Below are 22313 nucleotides of genomic sequence, written 5' to 3' on the forward strand. Positions count from 1 at the left end.
CAAATGTATAGTAACAGAGCAGCGGGTTGGGGCTGTCTTAGATATGCCTGACGGGCTTTTGCTGCAATTCCTTTTTAATTTAAATAGGAAATAAATCCTCGTTTTCATTTTGTTTGTATGTATTTTCATCAATAATATTTAAATTATACAGAATTATTGGACAATCCTTAAATTAGGACATGTAATTTACCATGCCTGATTAAAATTGACCGACTGTCAGTGACTGGGTACGCTGCGAGCTGTCAGACAGCAAGCAGGGACGGCGGACGACAATATTTCATTCTCATCAGTGATCCGATTGCAATCGCCAACATGTTCGAAGAGGCGAGCGAAGTGTTCGATAACATGTTTAAATCTTCATTTCCCCTCACCTTCATTGTATTTATCCCAGCGGTGCTCATCCTGGTGTCACCGCTCCATGCCGAAGCCGCACATGAGTTCACGGTATATCGCATGCAGCAGTATGACCTGCAGGGACAGCCCTACGGTAAGTCCCGCAATGCCTTTGACAATCAGTTACCCCCTTAAAATATCCTATTTTTGGACACGAAAACTACAACGATCAGAAACTAATCGTAGCCTTCAGTTGATGTTCGATCTCGTATCAATGTTGCTTAGAAATCACGGCATGGAATGGGTTTGCATATGTTAGCTTATAGCTAATGTAGCCAACGATGCTACTAGGCTAGTTGGTAGCAACTTTTAAAAAATGAATGTCGTTGAATGACTTCATATAACAGAATTTTCTCATAAAGACAACAGACGAATGTTCTTCATTATGTAAACCGAAGGCACGTCATCTTCTCACTTGATTGAGGGTTTCAATCTTGGCTGGCTCTCCTATGTGGAGTTTGCATGATTTCACCTCTGGTTTCATGTTTATCAAGATCTAGACACGCCCTGGAAGGTGGATGGATGAGAATGTGAAACTTATCCTCATTTAGATCAGCTGAATTTGCACAGGAGGTGCAGTTGTAAATTCTGTCATGCCATTTTAGGAGCAAGCCAAATAACCTGGAATCAAACCACACAAGCATGAGAGAAAGTCTACACAGTGCTGAGATTTGAACCCTGACCTTCAGAACTGTGAAGCAGTCGTGTTAACCATTAGTGGTGGTGTGTTTTTAATAAGACTGAACAGTAACAACTAAACATGTCTGTGGCATTCCTCAGGTACCAGAAACGCCATCCTGAACACCGAAGCTCGTACTGTGGAGGCGGAGGTGTTAAGTCGTCGCTGTGTCATCATGCGGCTAGCAGATTTCTCCTATGACAAGTATCAGAAAGCCTTACGCCAGTCTGCAGGGGCCGTGGTCATCATCCTGCCCCAAAACATGTCCACTATGCCCCAGGACATAGTGCAGGTACTCAGAATTTTGATGCAGATTGCAAAATTGACTCACCATTGGTTTCACTTCTCAATTTTTAGGAACGTTGCATTAGTTGTGACTAATTAAGATTTGTCATTTGTCTCTTCGAAATGTAACATTTTTGGTAGCAATTCATGGAGCTGGAGCCGGAGATGTTGTCCACAGAGACCATCGTCCCCGTCTACTTTGCCATGGAGGATGACGAGCTGCTGTCCATTTACACTCAAACCCTGACCTCCTCCTCCTCCCAGGGAGCCTTGTCTGCAGCTGAAGGTAAAAAAACTCAGTTGAGGTTTTTCCATTTTGCATTGCCCTTGAACATAAAAACGACAACACAGTCAATTCAATACGTCAAGCAATCCTTGTTGTTGTCATTCTGTAGTATTGGTGCATACGGCCACTGCTAATGGCTTCCAAATGGTCACCAGTGGTGCTCAGAGCAAAGCCATGAGTGACTGGGCCATCACCAGTCTGGAGGTGAGTGACTGATTTCACACGAGTCCGCCTCGATTTTCATCAATCGGTTAATGATATAATTTTTCAGGGACGCCTGACTGGTGTCGGAGGAGAGGACCTACCCACAATCGTGTTGGTGGCTCATTACGACTCCTTTGGAGTTGCTCCGGTATGGCCGCCATTGTTTTTGAAAACCTGTATTATTGTAATAAGGATAATCACACCGATTCGTATTGCGCGTCCAGTGGCTGTCATATGGCGCCGACTCAAATGGAAGCGGGGTGTCCATGTTACTGGAGCTGGCCCGTCTCTTCTCCAAACTTTACACTTACAAGAGGACACATGCTGGGTGAGCACATGTTCAAGCAGATTAAATATACTCCAAGGTCATTTTATTAGGCACACCTGCACTGTCAAGCACTAGAAATGTTTCATATTTACCATTTGTTTAATTTTCAGATACAACTTGCTGTTCTTTGTTTCTGGTGGGGGCAAGTTCAACTACCAGGGCACCAAACGCTGGCTAGAAGACAATCTGGACCACACAGGTCCACTCCTCCGTCAACTTTTCTCATTTTCGAATCTTCCATCTGATCCCACCTCAAATTTCTATTTTTCTCTACAGACTCAAGTCTTCTCCAGGACAACGTTGCTTTTGTGTTGTGTCTCGATACTTTGGGTAACGGAGACGCTTTGCACCTGCACGTGTCCAAACCTCCCAAAGAGGGAACTCCTCAGTATGCTTTGCTCAAGGAGCTGGAGATGGTGAGACGTTTCTCACTTCGTCTTAATTAAAGCGCTAATGCACGTTGACGGTTAGCGAACAAGTGCACAGCAAGATATTCCTAAAATTTTGACCACCCGCTTCGACCCCCAGGTGGCGGCCAGCCAGTACCCAGGGATGAAGTTCTCCATGGTCCACAAGAAAATCAACCTGGCCGACGACATGCTGGCGTGGGAGCACGAGCGCTTCGGGATCCGCCGCTTGCCAGCCTTCACGCTCTCGCACCTGCCCTCGCACCGCCTGGCGCAGCGCTCCAGCATCATGGACGTGCGGTCAGTGTCCCCCTCCCCTCGCTACGGAGCGGGAGAGCCCCCTGCTGGGTGGGTTCACTACTGCACAAATTCTATGTGAACACAATGTGAAGTTGGCACATTTGCTCACTGCCTCCGTTTTACTTGCCCTTCACATTGTGGACATTGTCTTACTGTGTGTTCCAGGCCACACGTAGACATTGAGAAGCTCAGCAGGAACACAAAGGTGGTGGCTGAGGCTCTAGCTCGAGTCATTTACAACCTCACTGAAAAGGTGAGACTCCTCTAAATGAGTCATCATTTTATGAGTGAATGTTTTTGTAGTCTGTCAAGTCACTGGTGGCTTTTTATGTCCTCTCAGGGAGCCCCCAGCGACCTGCACATCTTCACCGAACAAATGGTGAGCTAATCGCTACTCCGCATGATAAAAATGATTTTTTTTTTTTTGGTTCTGGATGTATATGACGTGTTCATACATTCCGTCCAGCAGGTACAAGAGGAGCACCTGTCCGCCATGGTGGACTGGCTGACAGCACAGCCGCGGGCCGCCCAGCTAGTGGACAAGGACAGCAGCGTGGTGTCCACCTTGGAGTACCACCTGGGACGCTACCTCAAGGACGTCAAGAAACATTACGTCAAAGCAGACAAGCGGTAAACATGACCATGTGATTTCTGTCTTAAATAATATTCATTCTGATCTTTAGTTCTTTCACACACAAAGTGATTTAAAAATATATTTGTGTCTTCCAGGGATCCAGAGTTTGTCTTCTACGACCAGCTCAAGCAGACCATGAATGCTTACAGGTGATTGTTTGATCCCAAAGAAAATTGAATCAAGTGTAATAAAAATGATTTAGTTACTCACAAAACGAATGTTCTCCATAATTTTGTTTTGGACGGTCCTCCCGATTAGAGTCAAGCCGGCCATCTTTGACCTGTTGCTGGCCGTCTGCATCGCTGCCTACCTTGGCGCCATGTATCTTGCCATCCAAGTAAGCCCCATCCATATTGAAATCTGAAATCAATGAAAGCTAGAAATATGAATTGACATGTTTTTTTTCCCCCTCCAAACAGAATTTTGGAGTTTTATACAGCGTGGCGCGAAGAGTCACCCAACCCAAAGTGAAGGCCCACTAAAGCCAGCAGAGACAACCTTCCAACCCCCATAAACCCCTTTCTTGTTTTTGACACTCTCTCAGGGTGCTTTTCAAAGCCGCCCCAGTCATTCCCATTATCCTCTGCCATACGACTATGTGGTCACTTCCTGTGCTCGCTGCCTACTTGAAATTTGCATGCAGACAGAAGTAGTTTCACCCCCCCCCCCCCACACACACACACACCCTCACGCTCGTCTTCACCAATGCACTGATGTCACTGGCAGCTGGAGGGACTCAAATCTGTCTTACTGTAAAATATTTTTTTTTTCTATTGTTCAGAACCTCTTTGAAATAATAAGCAATCTTTTTAAGTGAAACAACTTTGAATAGGTTGGATGTTTTTAATTTATCCACCTCATAATATGTGGGCCACATGGTTGGCTTACGAGCCAGTAATGGGAAAAATGTTAATGATTGAAAAGTACCTGAAAGTCCCGACTAATTACTTGGCACTAACTAAATCAGTCACTTTTGAGTCCAAACAAGCCATGTATTAAAAACAGAAGCCCAACTGAAGTATTGTTAACCAATCAAGTTAATGTGTAGTAGTATGTAGGTAACCTTTAATGTTAACGCAAGATGTTCACTCTACTTTGTCCCACTTTAAGAGAAAAAGTAAGATATAGTAGAGCTTAGTCGAAATGGAACCCTGAAAAGTGATTCTAATCACGTGTGTGTGCATGTATGTGGCTTAATGTGTCTTATTCTGACCTTCCCAATGTGTTTGAACGCAGCAAAAGGCAAAAGCCTCAAGTCCATTTTCTTGTCTAATCACACCTTTGTGTGTAAAAGTACATCTGCAACTTGATAAATTACATTTTTTTTTGTTATCACTATGTTGCCATGACCTTTTGCTGATTGCGGCTAACTTCTAAGTTCACACGTGGAAAGTGGGCACAAGCATACAAAGTGGGAGGCTGGGGTTTTAGTCTTAAATGCACCGCTGACTGCTGAAAAGCTAAATCTGATGAGATTTTTTTTTTTTTTTTTAAACTGTGACCTACAAGTGTTTGTTTTTTTTGCGTGTTTGTTTCTGCATGACTTGTTCTTTCACAAATCAAAAGCCCCACTTTCATGACAATTAATTTATTGAACATTGGTGGAACTTGAATAATGATCTTTGCAAAAAAGAAAAAAAGTGATTAAAAAAATAAATGATGAAATAACGTGTTGTTTTTCTACTGACTAAGACAAAACAAATCGAGATGAAAAGGTACATATTGATATGAACTATTTCTTTTTACATATTAAGCATTTTAGAGTATGTTACCAAATTAGGCTTTAAAGCCTGAATTGGACATTTAAATGAAGGTAGTACTTCAACTTTAATTGCAATTTATTGGTCATTAGTGCACCCAAATAATGATCTAAATAAATGACTAAATAACTCAGGGTTTTTTTTTTTTCTTACTTGACACCTTTTTATTTTAGGGAATAAACCAAAAAACAAATTAGAATGCTCTATAAAAGAGAAAGTGGTTGCATTGCGGGCAATTAAGTTTTCCATGGTCTGTGTATCAGTCATCCAAAAATGAATGATTAAAATACAATATTTCATCCCAACATCATAAAAGGCTCTTAAAAATACCCTAATTCACCCTTCCCTTTTCTACTATCGATCTAACTAAAAAACATTAAAAATGCTAATAAATTACAGTGCAATTATTATTTTTTTTTAGTAAAACAACAAAGACCTTGCATGGCTTTCAGCCTGACATGCAACCTTCCCATTTCTGATTAGTCATTATTACAAGTGGACATTTTGGCACAATCAAAGCTTTGATTTCAATCAGTCGGAGTCAAACAAAAGAGAAAAATCACCGCTGCTACCGAATACATTATTCGCCTTTTCCTTCCCGTCAACCATTTTCTGTGCCGCATATCTCGACTTAGTGGACGAACATTAAGTGTTTTGGACTCTCACAACCACTTTCACTTGATTGAATGTATCTACTGTATAGGAACAAAAACAATAATTAAAAAGAATATCCTGTAATCAATCATTTCAAGTAGTTATGTCACTTCCTGCGCTAATTCCTTCAAGGAGTTGCTAACTGTTTTACTAGTTGAATTAATTACATGCACAAAACAAAACCCCAAAATATGTATAAGCTAATACTGCCACAAGATGCCTCACATATTTCTAACACAGCAGCCTGAGAAGCTGACATGTCAGTTACAGAATATGACACAGTAGTGTCAACTTCAGAAAAGGATGAGGTGACGTGGTGGTTGTATCTAGACAGTGGATTCGAGAGAACAAAAAAAATAAGTCAGCTTTCTCTGGTCCCTCTTGTATCTGATTACATCAGACTGTCCAACAAAAGACAGCAAAGAATAATACAATACTATAAAATAATAGAATAAGAACAGTGTGCTCAGAGGGAAAAAAAGAGAGAAATTAAACAGCAGCAGTTCAAATATCCCCCCCCAAAAAATACTAAAACACTGACTACCAAAATTTGGGAGATATTTGGCTTTCGGGTAAAATTTTGGGTTACACTTAAAATGCACGAGAACCTCTACAGGTTAATTTCATTTGCTTTTCTCTATCTGGATAGTTAAAGATTGAAATAAAATTCACATTTAAGATTTCACCTAGAAGCCGAATACTCCCCAAACGTTTTGAGTAGCGTACGAGGGAATGATGAAGACAAGGTAAGATGAGAACAAAGTGTGTGCCCTGTTCCAGCACTACAAACATGCTGAGTTTTCAAAACAAGAGCCCAAAGTTGATCGACAAGGTCGGAGGTACTGACGCACCTTTTTTTTTTTTTTTCCTTCCTACTCTGTATTGTGTGCAAATTGCATGCAGGAGCGTTCACTCCTTTCCAAAGAAAAAATCGGATTACATAGCGAGAAGATCCCGCGTTAGTTATAAAAACAAATCCATTGCATGTTCCCAAAATCATTCCAATGTCATGCGTTCCTGAATACGTGTGCATACGTTTTGTTTTCTTAAATAATATTGATTCTGAGTTTCAGTTCTTCTGTGGGTCCTTTCACACACACGAAAAAAATTCAACGATTTAAAAACCCCAAGTCAATCACTTCCAGCTAGTTGCCGTCATTAAAGCAGCAGTCAGCTTGTTGGCCTTCATATCAGTGCAACACACACACATGCACACACACATTAATGGAGAGAGGGGGGGGGGTTAACAAGTTGAATTGAGGTGAAGTGTTGTAAAAAGATCAAGCTGCATCCATTCGCTCGCCGTTCATTCACCACTCACACACTACTAATGATGCTAATGGAGGCAGGAGGCCACGGTGGACCTGTGTGATGAGTGAAATCAATAAGCGAGGAATTGGATGAGGGGAAGGGGATACATGTGACACCTCCTACAGTCTGTTTCTCACTGCTTCAACGAGATAACATTCACAGTGCTTGAATAAAAACAACATGGAAATACTTTAAAATGTTTTGTGTGTGCATGTGTATTGGGAGGCGGTGGTGTTCCTCCTTCCTGGTGGGGGCGCCGCAGCTCTGTTCATAAATGCTTCTCCTTGGCGATGCCGTTCTGAACGTGCTTCCTGTGGGTACAGAGTAGAGGAAGAGAGTTAGCAAAAGATGATATCGGAGATTCAAGGCCATCCAGATAAAAGGGGAAGTCGACTTAATAATTTTGATGATAAAATTATCGACGCTAATCCAAATAGGGTATTGTGAAACGTAGCCGAGATGCTAACAGCAGTGACAAATTTGTGCGGAATGAACCTAAACTAACACAGTTACAGTAAACATTTGTACTCATTTCAAGGCCATAAATATCAACTTAATGACAAACATTACGTACCGTGTCACAGTATAGATTTAACTTCTTTGAAAATAAAACACCACCATTGTACTGCAGTAACAGCTCACAATAATTTTTCTTTTGAGTGCAAAAGTCAAAGGTAGAAGATAATGGAGTCAAAGTATGATATATATTGTGATAACAGAATATACGCACACTTTTTTTTTTCCAGTTTAAAGCTCACCAAGTTATCATGTATAGATTGTATGACACTGCACACATGCATCTTTATGATGCCACAAGTTGTGAGACTTTTGTGGTCAAGGTCCACATTTGACTTTTAAAATGAGTAGATAAACCTGGACATATATGTCGAATACGTTTTGTCCTTCTTTTCTAATACTCATTTCCTACTCATCCATAATTAATCAAAAATACGATACATGCAATAGAAGCAGATGTGTTTTCTAAGAGGTCAAGTGCAAAGTATCGACTCACCCCTCGTCAGAGTTGTGATGTCCAGCATCATCATCGCGGTGATCACCGCCGTGATTCATGGCCGCCGCCTGAGGCTTTCGGAGCAGGCCCGCTGCTGCATTGGCGCCTTCCTCCTCCTCGTACTCCCGGACGTCATTCACCTCCTTCACCTTCAGTACTTTCACTACAAAGATGACGATGAACTGGTAGTGGGAAAATAAAGAGACTCAAATTATTTCCAGGCCCACCTGGCATTGGTGAACATTTTGCTGTACTAGTTGTATTGGAGTGTCTGTGTTGTGCCTGGTCGCGTGGCACGTGACGTTGACCAGTCCGGGTGTGAGTGTCTTGGTGTGAGCTATGGTCGACAACAGCTTTTCAGTGAATGTGTTCTGCTGTAAAGTGTCTTGGCAAGTGTGAATTATTTTAACACAGACAATGGTATGACGTGCCGTAAACTAAAAACTCGTGAAAAAAAATTCAATCATTATAAATCACAGATTTCCATTTAAGGACCATAGGTATTTGTGTGTGTTCTTACCAAGAACCAGTAGATGTTCATGAGCAACAAAGCAAGGAGCAGAGTGTTGAAGAAGAAGTAGAATGGAATGTTGGGGACTGACACGCAGGTGGCATACAGTACTTTCAGGGGAAACCAGTACAGGCGGAACCAGAACCTGAGGGACAAAGAGGTCTGGAATTAAACAAACGATATGATCCCCGACTAATTTAGACCAAATTATTCTGTGATGGTATTGCAGGGCAAAGTGTAAAATGATCATACCAACTGTTAGCATATTAGCAATAACTGCAATATCCACGATGACATTGTAGGTTGAACCCAAACTCGTTAGATACCTACCATGTGATGCTGAAGCTAACCGAGCCCATATTGGCGAGCACGTCGTTCAGCAGGTAGTAGCCGCCTCCTCGGGATTTCAGGTAGATGTTGAGCTTGGTGAACTCCAGCTGGATGTCGTTGATGTCATGCAGGAACAACACCAGGATGCCCACATTGTGGTACCTAGCAACATTCACGACATTTTGTAGACCACAGTTTTGACTGCACATGGCAACAAAACACTACCTGAAGGCATAGGAGAAGCAGATAAGTGCCAAGGTGATGATGTGATGCACCACCATGACAGCAGAGTCCTTCCTCCAGGCGTCCATGTAGACAGTGGCATAGATGGAGTGACCGTAGAAGCTGCCCTGGATCAGGTAGGCAATGGCAATGTCGATAGGCACTGGCATTCCACTCTTCCAGTCTGGAGAAATGGAAGAGGAGATCAAAATCTGAAGCTAGCTCCAGCTTACCCACGACCGGAAATGGATGTATGGATACACACTTGTGTGTTTTGGTCGATACTGCCAACAGATATTACTGTCACGTAATCTCTGTGCCCCGAGAGAGTGATTTCAATCACATCCGCGTAATAAAAAGGGATTTAGGTGGAATCCCGACAAGCAGCTCTGCCCACTGTGAACACTGCGGCGGCGGTTGTCACACTAGCTCAACATCTGCCAACTACAATGGACACGAGGAGAGGTAAGACGATCAGCGCAAGTGCATTGATGACAAATCTCACGCATACCAGGATTGGAAATGACGTACATGTGGTACGAATGTTTATTATGAAAAAAACAAACAAACAATAGTTTAATTCAGTCAACTTTAGCATAACATTCAAATTACTATTACTGTATTTTCCGGACTATAAGGAGTACCTTCAATGAATGGCCCATTTTAAAACTTTGTCCTTATTTAAGGGGCACCGGACTATAAGGCGCACCATTAATGCATCATGTCAGATTTTTAATCCAAATCAAATCATTCTCCATTTTATCTTTTTTATTTCAACTTCAGACGCAACAAATTACTTTATAATCACAAAATAATGATCCATAGTCTTTTTGATTCATAATTCATGGTCTTCAGTGGGCCACTTATGATTGATTTCATGACACAATGCTTCGGGCCAGTTTAAATTAAGGAATTTGGTCCCTATATCAGGCGCACCAGACTATAAGGCGCACTGTCAGCTTTTGAAATTTTTTTAGATTTTTAGGTGCGCCTTATAGTCCGGAAAATACGGTAATTAAAATCATATGCACTAAAATTGCGGGCTTGTAGCATTTACGATATACAATCCTGTAGTCAGTCTAGTTTGCACACTCAATAGTTAATAAATAAGATAATCAGGTTGTGACAAAATCATGATCACGATTAAAATTTGATTAACTGTGTTGCCATGGGAGAAACCCATTGAGGTGAGGTCTGGCCATTGTGCTTGAAATTTAACTGACCTTTGTCTCTCAATCCATCTATGGGCGCAGTACCCGTAAATTTCACGCCAAGCAGTCCTAATTTAATAATGTACAGGCAAAATGGTGTTATTTGTATAAGAAGGCAGCAAAGTGGCAACAGGCCAGGCTACTTGCTGCTGCTTCATCCACGCAAAACGTCTGCAGCTTCTTATCTCAGCAACCTGTCGGGGGCAGACGGACGGCTGGCCGCCCACAGGCCTCTCCTACCCTGTTTATGCGGCCCACCAATACTGCTCCCGGGCAAAAGATGGAAATAATGATGTTGCCGCTGAGATATGCAAGCTTTTTTTTTTCACGCTGGTCAAATACTGAAAAACTGTCTTGACTTTGCTACCTCGAGCACTTACGTAAGAGACAGGGCTCAGTAACATTGCGATTAAATATGCATTCTCTGTGCAACTCTAAACTGAATTTGACTCTTCACTAGAAACACCTTCGGAGTCTAAAGAGATCCGATACTAGAGCGCCGAGAACAATCCGTTTAGTCGCTTCAATTTAGGTTCCGATTTTACTGCAGCTATGTAAATACAGTTCTCAAAACACTTCTGGACTTACTGTAGAAGACAGACGGTGGGTTGTCGAAAAAGGGGTAGGAGGTGAAGAAGAGCAGGTAGGTGCTGTAGGACCACGACATGGTGTAGAAGACCAGCTTCCACGCGCTCTCCGGCATCTTGGCGGCATCTTTGGGCAGCAAGCTGCACCACTGTGCCAGAGGCTGCAGAGAACATCAGACATAGTTTTTAACATCAACACTGAAGTAATGATTCAATTCAATCTAACGCACATTTGTCCATTTTTAAAGCCACGTGTCTCACTGAGAAGCAGAAATAGAGGAAGTGGAGGCGAGGCCTGCTGATATCCTGATGTAGCGTGATAGAAAGGCACCACCTCCTCGCTGGCGGGGACAGTGACCTGCTTCCCACTTACCAACATTACAACCTCCCCTGTAGATGTTCTTTCCGGAGAACTCCATAACGATGCCCGCGGAGATGACGAAAGCTCACTCAGAGTGTGACAGCATAAGAGTCAGGATGTTTATTGAGTGTTTCAACTCAAAGGCCGTTTTGTGACAGCCTCTTAAATAATATTCCAGCTGGCTCATGCCTCAGTCAATCTGAGTTAGTAGTTAGCAAAAAAGTCAACAGGATATGATTCATTTGATAAGGCTCTGATTATACCCGGACAATGACTACATGTAAACCATGCATCTTCTGAAGGTCACAAAGGATTCCGTTATTCACGTCACATTCAATTACGAAAGCTGAAATGGAACGTCTGGGTGTGTTGTCAGTTTGACGATTTCATTTCAAAATTCAACAAATAAATAAAGATACTGTACACTTGGCGGTTGCGTGACCCCGCAAGTGTGAAGTAAGACGAGAAAGGAAGCTGACAGGCCTGTTTACGACATTCTTTGACTTGTGCGGTTGTGACAAACGTGAATCGAAAAAATGTAAGAAAAAAAAATAGCATGCAGAAAGCACGTGACTCATTGGCGTGCGTGCTTCCGAAGCAAGCGGACGGAAGACTCGAGCACATCTGTCAGCCCCCCCTCCTTCACTCTCAGCCCAACTCCAGGGTTCCTTCTTCCCTCTTAGTCTGCCCCCCCTGCCTGCGACATTTATTTATAGAAGCCAGCTGTCAGCATGCCCCCTCAGTCGTGCTCTACATCGCTCCAAACCCCCCCGACACAAAACCCAGCTTGCTCTCTGAAGCCGGTGCTGAAACACAAATAAATTGCGATTTTTATTTTCCTCCCCTCAATATTGCAATTTAATATAAGGTCAAGGGTTTCCTCCCATTTTTTTAACACAACCAATAAATGTATTACAATAAATACTATGAACTATATTATTATGTAAAACATTTTATCAACTTATTTAACACCTTGACCTGGAGTCTTTTACGCGCTCACTACGACAACGCCCCTAAACAAGTGCCATTTATGACAGTGGATGAAGGACACTGAGATAATCCCACTGGACCTGTGTCAGATAAGTGGCCATGATCGGACCTTTGACCGGTCAAGCCTCTCATCCCTGTCAGAAAAAACATCATTGGATTTCGTTAAACAGTCCTTCTTGAAATCTATCAAGCAGGTGAGGTGACTCAACTTGAGTCAGACTTAGGTCAGTAATTTTATGATTTTGGGACTTGCTTGGGTAAAACTTTTGAAAGACTTGACTAGATTTGGACTGGGTACTCAAGTGTCACAGAGGGAGCTCTAAAGATGATTACATTTTGATTCAACACTCAAAGATTATGTTTTAAAAATAAAAATAACATTATATACATTAAAAATGACAATCTTCATCTGACACTATTCAACCAATAGACAGGGAAGCGAGGCTAATTAGCCTCCGTAGCTTAGCTCACCGACAGCTGATCAAACATTCAGCAATAAATCTGATGCATTATTAATTATATATATATATTTTTTTTTGAAGAGGAGGAAACCGAAGAGGAAAAAATGTGAATTTTGTGTGAAGGAGACCTAATGACGAGTGGTTCCCTTGGCTCATGCTTCCACTTCTTCCTCATTCTTTGTCATTTCCTTTCGTTCTCTGCTGGCATGCGACTGCTCTAATTACTGAACCTTCTATGTTCTTACAGGAAGTGGAAGTGATGAGAGATGATAGAGTATGGACGGGCTTCATTGGCCTCTTGTATAAGCAGATAAAGTCAACCCATAAGTCAGTTTGACATATTTTATTCCGACATGATTGTCATAAATCTGCATTTTGGCTAGAAGGATGTTTCCTGCTCTATTTGTTTCCGTTTTGTTTTCTTTGTAGAGTGCTATCAAAGGGCTTGACCTGAATTTGCCCTTGACTGTCATCACACGTCCAAAATTCAAACAAAGATTAGCAAATAAAGTGATGAAAGAGAACTGCATGTATTGTGAGGTTGAAACTGCACACTGAGTTTGTGTTGGTTTACCTTGTGCATGTCACAAGGAGGAGTTATTCTAATTTATTAATAGTATTTTTGTTATTATTTTGCTTTCTCTTTTGGTATTCATTTCACATTGAATGCAGTGACAAATGGATGCTCTTTGCGGGGGGAAAAGCATTTAACAGAATGGATGGAAAGATAATGACTGGAGAAAGAAAAGTTGGCGCTGTTCCTGAGCTGGACCATAAGAATAATGATAGTTCAGCACCATTAACTCTTTACTCACCTTCCTCTTCAAGGTAAAGCCTAACAAGAAATAAAACAATAACAAATGTGCATGAATAAAATGTGATGATGGGAAAAATCGGTAATTGCGATCTTTTGCTTCTCAATCGCAGCCACTCAGACACACCCTACGCTCTCTGGGTCAGTTAAGTTAAATCATCCACATCTTCTATGCTCACTGGAGCCAGTAAGTTGCAGCGGTCCGTTGAGCATCTCAAGATGGGCCAGCTGCATTTTTTTTTTTTTTTTTATGAGACTAAACAATAAAGAATTGGACCTGCATGAATGACCTCACGATGATGATCATGTTGGTGAAAAATGTAGAGGTAAAAACAGACGAGGAAACATGAGGTAATCAAACATGTGGTTTCGTTTAAATGCACAGCTCGGGCGGTCGAAACGGAGAAATGAACGCTTGTTTCAAGGGATGGGAAAAAAGTGGGATGCTTTGGAAAAATAGGCTCAACAGCACGGACACGTTTCCATTCCATCAAACAGCAAAGAGCCTCTTCATGCACAAAGTAATGAGGACGACTAAATGAAGCTGGCCTAACCCGGGATCAAACGTGTTGCCTTTCTGCCAAGTCCCATCCTGCCAAGAAAACTCGCATTTCTCAGAGGGGGCCGCTACGACACTACCAAAATGCTGATTATCCAACACAAGTTTGATTTAAACACACTTTGTGTTGATTTAGTTAAGGATCTTCTGTCACGACAAAACCTCACCCATTAGATATATTTTTTTAAATCACTAAACCCTCATTTTTGGATTGTGAAATGAATCTAAAAAAAGAAAATCATTCAACAGTGTCCATCTTGTGGAATAGAATCAACACGCCTTATGGGATATCAGACACGGCTGACTCAGCTGCATTTTGGCTACACAAGTGTCAGAGGTCAGCGCCAAAATAGAGTGGAAGAGGAACCTAACTGCTTTTTCTGATCATGTAGTGTCAAGTTTTTTAAACTGTATGACTTACTTCCTGAATTTATTTCCTCTCAAGTTATTCAATCCTATGTAATGCCGCAACTTTATAAGTCAAGTCAAGTCAAGTCAAGTTCATTTCTATAGCCCAAAATCACAAGCAGTCTCAAAGGGCTTCACATCTACAAAACAAATGGACAATTATTGTCAAAGCATCCCCTGATCTGAAGCTCCCAATAATAGTATATAATAGTTTCAACTCTTGCACTGTAAAATGGAAGTACTAATTCAATATTGACAATTGAGTCGTGTGTGTCTGGGTGCTAATGTAGTACAATCATGTGCGCTTCATTAATTTTAGCACTTAAATATATAATCTCTTAATTGGTATGACAAATGTAGAAAGGAACAAACTGTGCATAATAATTGAATTGAACCCTTCGTTGAAAGCAACATTTGCGTCATTCCCGACTTTTTTTTAAACGACTCCGTCTCGCTAGCCTATTAGCGAGACATACGGCTGTCATTCATAATGCAGTGGTCGTGCCACAGATAGCTTGGGGAGAAAAGAGGCATTAGTGTGTGTCTTCAACAGACAATGGAGTCATTCAAGAACAACAAAGCTCTCTGAAGAACACACTTTAAATTGGGTCAAATGTACTGTACATTGTGGCTCATTTTTTTAATGGGGTTAATGAATGTCACAACGGCTAGTGGTTAGCGTGTCCAGCTGTCACAGTTCTGAATTTCATAAAGTTTGCCCATTCTATTATTATAGTACTAGTTTTGCTATCAAAATGAAAATGTTTTGTTCAGTATTGGCCATGAAACACTTGTCAAGCTGTTCCAATTAGAGAAAGGCCATTCATGTGAGAATCTAAATGGAAGTGTCCAAGCAGATTGGGTCCCTGGCCAGCGCTAATGCTATTAGCGCTGCTTAGGAGCGAGGTCACATGACCCTACAGCTGTGTGCAAATGTGTGTGTGTGTGTCACGTGTGTGTTTCCAATAACCCCGCTTCTCTATTAGCTGAACAAGATTTACACAGGCTGATGATTATATACAGTAGCTGTCACATTGCAACTAGTCCGACGCCTCTCTTGCAATTATAAAAAAAAAAAAAAAGCCCTGTCATGCTGCCTTACTTTCACATCAATGTGTGAATTAAAAGAAAGGCACTCCAGATATAAGTGTGAAAAATCCGAAGCTGCTGTTGAGTGTGCACGATATAATTTCAATGTGATTAAAAAAATAAGCACCGTAATGAACAGTAAACTAATACTTGACCTTCACTGCCTGTTGTTCTTGATTTTTCCGACATTAAATATAGTGTTCAATCAATGTAACTATTTTCTAATATCGTGCGGGATAACATATTGAATAATGCATGACATACAGATGGTTATGGAATCAATTAGTGGATTAAAAATTCTGTTGATTGTGTGGATTGTTGATGTATCGCATCCTGAAGTGATGGAGACAAAATAGAGTGCACTGCTTGGCTGCAACTAGCAGAAAAAGTTGTTGATTCAGGATAAGTAATTAGCTCGCTAAAAATCATGTTTATATTTAATCTAATTTTCTTGAAATAATTATATGTAGCGAAATCCAATACACCTTCATATTGGCTTTAGTATAAAATATATTTAACATTTATATTGGGGAAAAAATAACTCAATAGGTTGCTAATTTCCCTAAAAGTCACCAGAGGAAATCCTTGACCCTTGACCTTTTGGACAATTTCCTACTAACAATAAATGCTAAAAATGGAGCTATAACATGAATAGTTACCTCAAGTGAAGGGACAAATGACTAAAAATCAAAATATACATGTAAATCTGTAAAATAAATCATGATACACAGAATGAAGTTGAAATTTCACTGACTGCTGCAGTAATGGAGTGGCCCGATTGCAAACTTGTAGTGCGTAGGATTAAATAAGTGCAACAGAAAGGGAAAATCAGTTAGCGGCTAGCCACAGGAACTCTGGGATGGTCAAGGCCGCATGGCGCATTCCAGCTGCCCAAAAGAGTGCGGGACCATGACAGTCAGCAAACAATGGTGATTCATGAGACTGCATTGTGGGGGGGGGGAAAAATGGCTGCTTAGTGATTCACCACGTTGGCAAGCCTGCAGTCACTTTTCCTTGGTTTTTTCCTTTATTCAAACACCTGCTTGCTGAATTGGATTCGCAAAAATACCAAGGCAGATTTTAAAACGCCTGTTGTACAATAAACATGGTCATCGGTGTTTCTCGCCATCTGCTAAAAGATTGATTTTTTTTCCCTCCTCATCAACGAGGCAACACTCTGGCACTTGAGCCAGCAAGCTCGTCGCTTGCTCACTGTTTGCTGTTAAGTGCTGAGTAGGTGGTGCTCGCTCGGTAAGTGGGCCGTAAGAGCTGTTTGTTGTTTGTTGATGTGCATCGCAAGCGAGAGTGACAACGCAGGTACGGGAATTTTAAAACAGCTTTCGGGAAGAATCTACAGTTTGGAGTTGGCAGTTGTGTTTTCTTCGCTAAAGTGGAACAATTAATGTTATGACGAACCTATCTATGAAATCCAAATGTCTGTATTATAAATTTATTGTTTGTGTTTATTTAAAAAAAAACACACATTAAATCACAATATTAAAGAGGGGAGTAGAACACAATTAGATTATTTTTCTATTTTGTTCAGTCCAAGTCCAAAATCAGATGGGATAGACTCCAACTCACTTTCAACGCTAATAAGGACAAGCACTACAGAAAATTAAAGGATTGAAGATACGCTGAAGCACCCAAAAAATAAAAAAACCCTGCTGTTGCAACAAAAGATGCATTCACATGAAAACATTTTCATGATTGGACTTCCAAATCAAATTTAGCCATTTTATTTCTATCACTTGAATGACATCGCCATTGCCCTCAGTGGTTCCAATCAATTGATAGGAAGTCTATACACATCTATAGAAGATCCTATATGGATACAATTCAAAGAGAGGAGATGAAGTCGACACCCGACGGCGGATTAAATGACAGTATCATTGGCAATACATGCAACTAACAATAGCTGAACTTCATTCAAGGGTCGGAATTCCAAGACGTCCACCTGAGTGAGCACTTTTGGCCTAACGGACAAGCACTTTCCCTGACCGCAATTCAAGTGTCAGGTTTCTCCTTGCGGCTCTAATGCAATATCAATGAGTCGGACGAGAAAGGTGGATCGTGTATCTTGCGGTCGAGGAAACTTGCTCAACCTGAGGCCGCTTTCACTTTGAGGTCCAGGGAGGCATGTTCGTTGCTCTTGGGCTCTGCTCGGGGAGATAAGCGCTGCGGCGCTGGCGAAGCGCACTGCAGAGTTTGCAGTTCAGTGTACAACAACACGTGTGCGAGTCTTGGCTGATATTTACGAGAGCGGTTATTAACTGCCGTACTGCTGCTGATAGATTTCGACCCACGCGTGCTTTGGTTGCCACTACATGCGTTAATAATGTGCTAGCCTGCCCATGAGGACAGTTGCATGGTGCTTGAGTGATTCTTGGACCACCAACATGGGCTGGCCTGAGTATGCACGCTATTGTGTTAATGATTGGTCGTTGTCTGCTGACTCAGCGAGCGAGCCTTACTTCTGGCCTCTGTTCCTTCCGCTCTCTACTCTCTCTTCCTTCTTCTGGCCGTGCTTCCGTGTGAACAAACATCCCCTCTCAATGCTTTCATTCACAGGGGAATAGGAAATACAGTGGAAATCAGTGGTTGCAAAAGTCTACACACCCCTGTCCAATTCCCAGGATTTTATGGTATTAAAAAAAATAATAAGAGCAATCATTTTATAACTTTTTTTTCCAGCTATTAACAACATAAATCGCATACCGTAGTATATCAAACTATCAGTCTGCAATTCGAACCCGGTGACACCAGCTCAAAAGTGGCTTACCGGCTTACTGTTTGCTTAGTTTAGGCTTTAGAACAACAAACCATCTGTAAAAGTCAAACCCTAGGGGCTGTCCATATTTGGGTTTGAGGGAGTGTGCTTACAGTAATACTGAATCATTTATAGATTAACATCTATATTTGATTGGGTAGTGGAAGCCAATTTGCCTCGAGGGTGCAACTGGTACCCCACCGGGCTTGGGATGCAACTTACTAAGGCTAGCAGTCACAACCATGCCCACATTTTGACGTGTACACAGAAATTGGTAAATTAAGGGTCAATAGTTTAAATTAGTTTGTCTCGCTTCAGTTCCTTTTCACAAGAAAAAACGGAAGAAAACCCACACGCATGACCACATGAGATTACTTTATCTTATTGGTCAGCAGCAGGTGCAGTGTACAGAGATAAGTGAGTTAAACAACATGAAGAACATTATTGATCCAACTGATCCCAAATGAAGTGCACTACTTGGATGCAACATCGCAAGATTTCATGCAAAATAATAATGATGTCATCTTACAATGCATAGATCTATATTCACAAAGACCTTTTAACAATTTATCGATTGACTGTTAATTCCCCCCCCCCCCCGAGTCGTCAAGGAGATTCAGTCTCACAACCATTTCATAATAGAAACACGAGAGTGCCACAATTGTTCTGTCACTCTTTGAGATCCCATTACTGAAGTCTTTATAACGGCACATTTAATATTTCCCAGTTAATTGATTACCAATTTTGCGCACTGACAGAAACACTTAATTCTGGCCAAAAGCGGGCTCAACTATTTCCCTAGAATCACAGCTCATGGAGATTCTGTACTTATATAATTGAATCATTACTGACATGTTAATAAAAGGTGACTTAATATAGTTTCAATCGAACAATTTCTTCAGCCCAGCGTCAATTTAAGTGCGGTTGGATTCATCTAACAATCCACCGCAGACTTCCAGAACCTCACAGCAATACTTTGGCTGCATTAGCCTCGAGCGCACAAACTAACACAGAGCCAATCCTACATATTAGGCATGCCCGACATAATCAAAAGCACAACGATTCATTCCTACAAACATTGTTCTGCATCCTTTATGGAAGCACATAAAATGTAAAACAGTCACGGCTTACTCTGGTCACATCTGGAGTTTTGCATGAAGCCCCAAGCTAGGGGTTTTGCATCATTCATAGCATCTAACACAAATGCAATAGGCAACAATGAGAAGGGTAAAAGCAACAGGATGAAGCCACATAAAGGGGGGGGGGGGGGGTTGCAAGAGAAGCAGCCGTCGAGCCTTTTTACCCAAGTGCGCATATCCTTAAGCACCTGACCTCAACAAGGGCGCCAACTCAATGGCAAAAAAAAAAACACACCGCTTAAAAGCAGTCAGTAAGTGAAATTGCGAAATTGAGAATGTTCTTAAGTGTGATGCAACATTTCTGCTTAGTGGTAATCCATTTTCATAGTTTTACAGGTAATCCATTTGAAAACTTATTCGTGCATGCTGTGTGGCGGTTGTGTTAGCCGAAAATAGACGTTGACTGATAATGCTAACTTTATTTATCTATGGAGCACTTAAAGAAATAACCATGGCTGTAAAATAGTGTTGCGGGTGCTATAAATAAGATAAATTTTCTATGTGTGAAATCTAGGTATGGGCCTTTGAATAGACCGGTGCTGGGTCAGCTAGCCTAAACACTATTGCAAGCATTGACCTACATTTCACTGGCTTATCTGGAGACCCCAAGAATGGCAAGTTTCTTTTCAGCTATTAACATTGCTATTATTTTCAACACTTTAGGTCACTCATTTTTAAAAATAACACCCACATATGTGGACTGTCCAATAGACCAATTGAAAAATACTGTTAGCATTCGAATTCTTGTTTAAAAACATTCCATTTATTCTCTGATGACTTGAGTTCCAATTGCACAGACCATTTATAAAAATCAGAATAAAACATTATTTGCATAATAACTTGGAAGACAATAACAGAAACATGCTAACTGATGCAAAGATGGACAAAGTAATTGGTCAGCTATTGATTAACTTAATGTTAAGGGTGATAACATCTAAAAACTCATCATCATGACAGCAACGGACACAATCACACCGGGGTCAAAGGATCCATAATTTACAAGTGGGAGGATTAATTTGAACAGAAGCAGATCAACCAAACCTTTGCTTCTGACCATATGGCCAATACACTCAGTGGACACATAATTAGGTACACCAAAACAATCCGTTCATCCAGTTCCTATAGTGTTTTTTTTCATTAGGGTGATTGTGGGTGAGCTGAAGCCTATCCTAGCTGATTGGGCATTAGATGCAATGAATAAAACTTTGCACACCAAAAGAGTCTTCAATGTGATTGCATTTGCAAGGCCTGCTTTTGGTGTTTGATGTGCACACTTCCTATTGTCATTTTGTGACTGTGAGCACATCCATTTGTATTATTTCCAGCCAACACTTGCTCTCCTCTCTGCTCACACCTGTTGTGTCTTTCTTGCCTATGGGGAGCAATTAATATCTCAATTATGGATGCTGCGGAATGGGTTAGAGGTCGTGCATGTGTCTCACCTACCTTGAACAGACATTCTGTCAGCCCTCGCCTGATTTGCGTCCACAAAAAGGCGCAAAAGAAGAATAGGGCAATCTCGGTCCAGGTGATGTATGCGTGATCAAGGAGAGTCCGTGTTGTGAGCTCCAGCCCACACTGGCTACAGTCTCTCCACGATTTCAGCATGACGTGAGAGGCTCGACTGACGAGCTCCAAGTATCCCGGCATGGGCTCGACATCCCCGGTCTGAGCGCCCATCATAGCGCGCCGCTTCGGAGCGGGGGAAAAGAACAAAAATAGAAAAATAACAAAAAGCACTGGGAAAGGGGGGGTGGGTACTCCAAATGAGGGATGAAGAGATCCCTCTCGCGTCCGGGCCGTGTGGCTAATCCACTAACAAGCTTGCTAGCTGTCTTAAAATAAAAATAAAAAAAAAGCTTGATCTGACACCCCGCTGTCTCGCTCGGGTCGCCTTATTCTTTGTTGTCCATATTTGACAGCATGTGCGCGCTCATTCTTCGCCCGGGATAATTTCTTAAAGGGTCTCGGCAAAAACACGAGCGACAATCATTGTAAAAATGTTAACGGGAGCCATGGAGCACAGCGTGCATGTTTCCTCTCACCATCACCATCGTCATCATCATTCCGCTGCGCACGCGGCCAATTCACCGGCAAAAGCGCGGCGTGTAGCTGGCTAGCTGTCGAGCTAACTTCAAATGACTCCACAGCAGAGAGATCTGCATTGGCAGTGGATCCCGAGCCGGCTAAGTCACTCCGATCGCCAAATAAATTTCAAGTGAGCTTCATAAATCGTAGCGGTGTGGCCGAGACAACACGCGACTATTGTGCCGTTCAGGCAGCTACGTCACGTCTCAACCCTTGCCCGTTATTCCGCTAAAACGGATCTTTTAAATTTAAAGACAAAAAACGACGACAAATAAATAGAACCCCAACTTAACCGTCGATGGTCGACCTTAAAATGTGAAGCATCTCCACGGTTGATGTACGACGCTTGAAGGACGACAGCCACGTTTATGCAAAAAAGGAGGTAATAAAAAAAAAAAACTCAGGGTGGAGGCAGAGGCTCGTGACGTAGACCTTTTATCTACATGCTGTGAAAACACAGCAACACGTTTAAAAAAATAAATCCGGCAGCACGTCCTCCTATAAATGAAAGCTTTCATCC

The 22313-nt window shown here is 41.7% G+C and overlaps 2 protein-coding genes across 5 annotated transcripts; one reads left to right on the forward strand and one right to left on the reverse strand.

The window, feature by feature from the left end:
• The first annotated feature begins 199 nt into the window (after positions 1-199).
• ncln (nicalin) lies at positions 200-5184 on the forward strand. Of its 4 annotated transcripts, none has more exons than XM_088393865.1 (15): positions 200-487; positions 1174-1364; positions 1499-1643; positions 1753-1847; positions 1915-1995; positions 2072-2175; positions 2286-2374; positions 2452-2591; positions 2704-2930; positions 3048-3135; positions 3223-3261; positions 3352-3512; positions 3612-3665; positions 3775-3853; positions 3936-5184. In XM_088393865.1, the coding sequence occupies exons 1-15, from the start codon at positions 313-315 to the stop codon at positions 3996-3998; spliced, it is 1731 nt and encodes a 576-aa protein (XP_088249991.1). In that variant the 5' UTR covers positions 200-312; the 3' UTR covers positions 3999-5184. The 4 variants fall into 4 exon arrangements, with proteins under 4 accessions (XP_088249991.1, XP_088249993.1, XP_088249992.1 ...); XM_088393867.1 differs by having other exon boundaries at positions 201-487; positions 2704-2882; XM_088393866.1 differs by having other exon boundaries at positions 202-487; positions 2704-2882; positions 3349-3512.
• cers1 (ceramide synthase 1) lies at positions 5089-22279 on the reverse strand. The gene is made up of 7 exons (XM_088393870.1): positions 21152-22279; positions 11116-11275; positions 9320-9500; positions 9095-9256; positions 8774-8909; positions 8254-8435; positions 5089-7552 (listed from the first exon to the last, which is right to left on the reverse strand). The coding sequence occupies exons 1-7, from the start codon at positions 21386-21388 to the stop codon at positions 7510-7512; spliced, it is 1101 nt and encodes a 366-aa protein (XP_088249996.1). The 5' UTR covers positions 21389-22279; the 3' UTR covers positions 5089-7509.
• Between the last annotated feature and the right edge of the window lie 34 nt (positions 22280-22313).

The sequence above is a fragment of the Syngnathus floridae genome, chromosome 13 (genome assembly GCF_059516105.1).
Source record: "Syngnathus floridae isolate MCC-2025c chromosome 13, RoL_Sflo_1.0, whole genome shotgun sequence".
In the NCBI taxonomy this organism is placed as follows: domain Eukaryota; kingdom Metazoa; phylum Chordata; class Actinopteri; order Syngnathiformes; family Syngnathidae; genus Syngnathus; species Syngnathus floridae.